At 41.2% G+C, this 5,584-nt stretch overlaps 1 protein-coding gene across 1 annotated transcript; it reads right to left on the reverse strand.

Moving 5' to 3' along the window:
• Positions 1-1,250: 1,250 nt before the first annotated feature.
• Positions 1,251-4,401, reverse strand: TSHB (thyroid stimulating hormone subunit beta). The gene is made up of 2 exons (XM_020998827.2): positions 4,167-4,401; positions 1,251-1,651 (listed from the first exon to the last, which is right to left on the reverse strand). Exons 1-2 carry the CDS (start codon positions 4,326-4,328, stop codon positions 1,397-1,399), a joined length of 417 nt encoding a protein of 138 aa, XP_020854486.1. The 5' UTR covers positions 4,329-4,401; the 3' UTR covers positions 1,251-1,396.
• Between the last annotated feature and the right edge of the window lie 1,183 nt (positions 4,402-5,584).

Raw genomic sequence — 5,584 nt, forward strand, 5'->3', positions numbered from 1 at the left:
TCATTCATTCAGCAATAACATGTATATAGTGCTTTAAGGTTTACAAAGTGCTTTTATTATAATATCTCATTTGATTTGAACAAGCATTTGTTAAGCACCTATCAGTATTGCAAAGACTATGCTAGGTCTTGAGGGTAAAAAGATAAGTCCAGTAAAAGTAAAAAAATAAATAAAAATAAAAAAGGAGTGCACAATCATCATGATGTATTCAAACAGTAGATACAAGTACCAAGTAAAGATCTTTCACTATTGAGAGCAGTTCAGATTGTAATTCAGGGCTATGCCACTTTGCTGTTCCCACTAAGCATTTTCCCTAAAATTCTATCTCAGTAACATGAGTTTTTCATGACACCAGCAGTGAAAAGAGGACAAGATGCATTTAATATAAATGCTGGAGGGGGAGGGAATCTCCTATTACCCAAGGACTATAAAGGATTTAAACTTTCACGTGTAAAATGATCATGGCATCTTTACCTAGCTTTGTAAATTGAGCTTTTGGGGTATAACTTTCATAGGCCAGTTGGCCCACCAAAGGAATTAAATTAGAGAGAATGGTTTATAGATTGTTTACTGGTCTTGGGTGAAGTTTTAGCCTGCCAGGAAGTAGGGTAATGGATTACTTCTTCTGCCTGTGCCCTACTTCCTCACGCATCATTGTCACATCCCTAGCCCTAACACTGTGGCAGCCTTCTTCTCCCCTCGCTTCCTTCAGGGCTGTGACCTTCTTGCCCATGCCCACAGCACTTCTGTCCCTGGGATTATGCAGTGGGTTCAACCTGCACCCCCCTCCACATAAAATAAAAATCCTAATTCACCACTACAACTCCCTTCCCAGGGCTGATCTGATGAACAGATATCTTGTCTCTTAGGGCCTCATATTATTTTACCTTTTTTTTTCCCCTCAGGATATAACTCCTTTGAGGTTGCCAAAGCTCTTTTTCACCTAGCTGAAGCAGAAAGGTGATGCAGTGGATACAGTGCTAGGCCTGGAGTCAGGAAGATGAGCTCAAATCCAGCCTTAGATACTAGCTGTGTGACCCTGGGCAAGTCACATAACTTCTTGCCTGCCTTAGTTTCCTCAAATGGGTGATAAGGATAGTAATAGCACCTACCTCCCAGCATTGGTAGGAAGATTATTTGTAACAGACTTAGCAAAGTGCCTGGCTTTAGACAGGTACTTAATAAATGCTCAATCCATCCCCTCCCCTTCAAGAACCTTTGATGTTCTTTCTTGTTTCTGCATGCTTGGGGGTGAGGGGAACGGGGCTGAAATAGAAAGCCATACACAATTGTTATGAAATACAGTAACTTTTTAATCACTGGGTGTTCTAAGTTGGGTCGACATAAGTGAAGTAGAGTTGATATTTAACCATGGCCAGCAGATCGCACAGCTCTCTTATATAGGAAATCCCACCAGATAGGGTTTCTGTGGCTTTGTACAATAGTTTGTCTTGACACTCTCATGTATGCAATCACTGTAGTCTGTGTTACATTTACCACACTTGCAGTTCACAGCCACGGGGTACGAGAAATAGGGGATGACATGGCGAGGGCAGCCTGGCATCACCACCGTCCTGTAGATGATGTCTTTGTATGTGCACACATCCTGGGAGAGAGCACTTTTGGGGAGAAACAGCTTCCCATTGCTGTCCTGGGGAGAGAAGAGAAAGGCGATCATCACTTGACAGCAATTTTACAAATTGAGCATACATGGTGGTAGCATATTGAAAGTGATATATTAATAATAATAACAATAGCTAGCTTTATGTAGCATCTATTATATGCCAGCACTTTACAAGTATTGTCTCATTGGAGCCTCACAACAACCCTGGGAAGGATGTGTTGTTATTATCATCGTTTTACAGATGAGGAAACTGAGGCAGACAGTAAGTATCTGAAGCTAGATTAGAACTATTATCTTCCTGACTCAAGCGGCTAATATGACACAAGAGAAACATGTTGGATGTTGGAGGGGATATGGGAAAACTGGGACACTGATGGTGGTTGGTGGCATTGTGAACGGATCCAACCATTCTGGAGAGTGATTTGGAACTATGCCCAAATGGCTATAAAACTATGCAATGCGTAGTTTTGATCCAGCGATACCACTGCTAGGTCTATATCCCAAAGATCCAAAAGAAAAGGTAAAAGGACCTATTTGTACAAAAATATTTAAAGCAGTTCTTTTTGTGGTGGCTAAGAATCGGACATCAGAGGGATGGCCATCAGTTGGGGAATGGCTAAACGAGCTGTGGTCTATGATTGTGATGGAATATTACTGTGCCAAAAGAAATGATAAGCAGGATGATTTCAGAAAAACTCGAAAAGACACGAACTGATATGGAGTGAAGTGAACAGAACTGAGGCTTTTAGGACCTAATTAACACAGTTATTCAACTTCCTCATGGGATAGATTGGAGAGATTACTGCACTAGGAGTGAGAAGACCTGGGTTCGATTCTACAATTCACTTCAACAAATATTTATGTTCCTACTATGATGAGCGCCATGCCAGACGTAGAGGCAGGCAGCAAGGGCAGGGGATGGAAAAACAAAAATGAAACCTTACTTGTCCTCTATGACAAGCGGTCAGCGGTGGAATGGCTTACAAAATGCACACCAACAAATGTGACATAGTACAAGGTCATTTGAGGAGGTAGCGAGCACTGGAAACTGGGTGTCAGGATCATGTAGCTCTGCAACGTGTTGAAAAATCACTTTACTTTTGAGAAGATTCGTTTCCTTCTCTGTAAAGTGAGAATGATCACATATACCCAGCCTACTTCACAAGGGATCCAATGAGAAAATGCACGTCAAAGGCTTTTGTGTGTGAAGATATGCTATTGTTTCTTCTTTTGTCTTGGCTGTGGGGGAAAGAAAGGGGTCTTCTTGGACCTGTGCTCTCAATGATGCGGGGGAACTCTCACTGTGGAGATCCCCTCTCTAATACAAAATGTTAACTTCTCTGTAACCTCCAGCCTTAGAGAATTACCCAGGGTTACTGGGCAATTACTGAAGGATTAAGTGACTTGACCAATGTCACCCAGCTAGTCTGTATCAGAGGCATGCCTCAAACCCGGGTTTTTGTAATTCCAAGGTTTCTTCTCCATCCACTGCTCCAGGCTGTCCATCATCACCACCATTACCACCACCGCCACCACTGCCACCATCATCATCATCAATCAGACAGTATCAAGTGCATTAATCATATAGTAAGAATGAAGGTTAACAGCTAGGTAGGCCACCCACGCAAGGTTAAAAAATCCAGAGAAGATCCCAACATGGGGTAACTCTGCAGAATATTAAGGGGGAACAAGGATAAGAGCTGTAGAGGAGGAGGAGACTTGGAGATACATGCATCAATGAGATCATGGATCTATTTATAGGTAGACCGGGGCCTCGTTTATGGCAATATCCACATTCGACACATCCTTCTCAAGGTTATAAGAAAGTCTACTCAATTTGGAGTAAGAGAACCTGATTTTGAATCCTGGCTCTGCCACTTACTATTTATTCTCTGGATCTTCGTTTTCTCATCAGTAAAATGGAGGGGATTAAGTGAGGTAATCTCTCTAAAATCCTTTCTAGTCCTAAGTGCTATACATTTCATTTAAAGAGTAAAAATAAATGGAATTCTAGAACCTTAACGGAACTGGAAGGGTTCTTGAGAGTTCCCAATTTAACTCAATTTTACATTTGAGGAAACTGAGGCTCAGATTAGTGAATTCATTTACCCAAGTTACACAGAGTTAACAATTAATCAATAGTGATACCAATAGGCAGGTAACACATAATATAAAATGAACAATGTATGTGCTCGTTACTGTACTGAACGACGACCATGGACAATCATATGTAAATTTACTATTGGTTGGTTGTCGTCCTTGGTTCTCAAAGAGGACTAAAATGACATCACTGTGCTGCAGTCCAGTCCTAGCGTGTCCAGCTGTCGCTGATCAGACCAGTACGTGTGCCTAGTAGGTGCCTACTGGGAGCAGTACAGTTGTCATTTTTCCTAAGCCTCCTTCCAAACCAGAATAAATACTTAAAATCCATTGGCTTCTAAAATAGAACATGGATAAATATGATAATATGAAAAATAGCATTGGTTTCTTTTTTTTTTGTCTATATTATTCCTTAAAAGTAGTCAGCTATGCTCTAGTATACCCGAGTCATGCAGTATCCAGCACAGATGGTGGTGTTGATTGTTAGGCAGTATGCACACTCTCTTCTTTCAACGTGCATGGTGTATTCGGTTGGAACACAATAAGACATCGTTTGTCCAAATGCAAGGCCAAAAAGTAGAGACATCAGGAAAGGAGCAGTCATGCTAAAGGCCAAGACAAAAATGTCAAAATGAACCTATTACATAGACTATAGCTAAATGCAGACACCAATTAGAAGCTCACTATGTTGACAAAAAGGTCATTACTAATGGTTAGGAATTTACTATTAGATGTAGCTACCATCTCTGCCAGTCCCAGCTCAGCAAAGTCCTAACCACAGAGCAGATTGAGTTCTGGGAAATGGAATCCCAAGCCATAAAAGATGAACTGCAGGAAGGCTTCATGAAGTTATGTGAGTGATCAGATCAATGGTAGGTCAGTGTAAGTCAAAGGTTCTTTATCTAAGATCCAAAGACTCCCTTTGGGGAGGACAATTTTAAGGGCATCTGTGAACTTGAATGGGAGAAAAATGATTACTTTATTTTCACTCATTTCTAACTTGAAATTTGGCATTTCTTCTAATCATTTTAAGACGTTATTCTGAGAAGGGGTAACTAGGCTTCACCAGAAAGCAAAAAGGGTCTGTGACCCCACCCACACTCCCCAAAAGTAAGAACCCCTCACTTAAGTTGATTTAAATGTAAAGCAATTAATTTAGGAGAAAATAATCCAAATTGTATGACTCTGTGCTGTCATAAGATGGTGGCTCATTAGTGAACAGGTTATCAGCTTATTGGACTGCATTGAGAGTCCTGACTCTACCTCTTGCTGGCTGTGAGATCATGGGCAAATTACTTAAATCCTCTGAACCCCAGTTTCTTCATGTGTAAAATGGGAATAATGATACCAATAAGGCCTTAAAAGGTTGTTATGATGCTAAAGTATATACAGCATTTTGCAAACTTTAAATGAATATATTGTCAATCATTTTTCTTTTTAGGCAATGCCAATTTATTCCTTTTTCACAGATGAGGAAACTGAGACACCAAGAGATAAAGTGACTTGCCCAAGTACGCTAGGCAGGAGCTGAAACTCGAATTTAGGCCTTTTGACTCCAAGTCCAGGGCTGTTTTCCAAGTCAATGTGTTCAATAAACTCCAGTGGCTCCCTATTACCTTTGAGGATCAGTTTTAAGTCCCTCTGTTTGCCATTTAAAGTTCTTCAATAACCTTTCCCCACCCCCACCTTTTCAGCCTACTCACACATGGCTCTCCTTCGTATACTTTATTGACTAGCCATATGGGTCTTCTCTCTGTTCCTTATGGGGAGCCCTCCATCTGCCACCTCCATTCCTTTAGCCTTGCAGGTCCCCATGTCTGAAGTGATCTCCTTTCTCACTGCTGCCTCTTAGAGTCCCCC

Source organism: Phascolarctos cinereus, unplaced genomic scaffold, assembly GCF_003287225.1.
Source record: "Phascolarctos cinereus isolate Bilbo 61053 unplaced genomic scaffold, phaCin_HiC Scaffold_5;HRSCAF=322, whole genome shotgun sequence".
Lineage (NCBI taxonomy): Eukaryota > Metazoa > Chordata > Mammalia > Diprotodontia > Phascolarctidae > Phascolarctos > Phascolarctos cinereus.

Bases quoted from the DNA above. Each gene is read 5' to 3' on its own strand.
- TSHB (XM_020998827.2), bottom strand. From the start codon at position 4,328: ATGACTGCTCCTTTCCTGATGTCTCTACTTTTTGGCCTTGCATTTGGA. The intron at 1,652-4,166 runs GTATACTAGAGC...TTCTCTCCCCAG, and splicing joins CTGGATACTGCATGACTCGG to GACAGCAATGGGAAGCTGTT.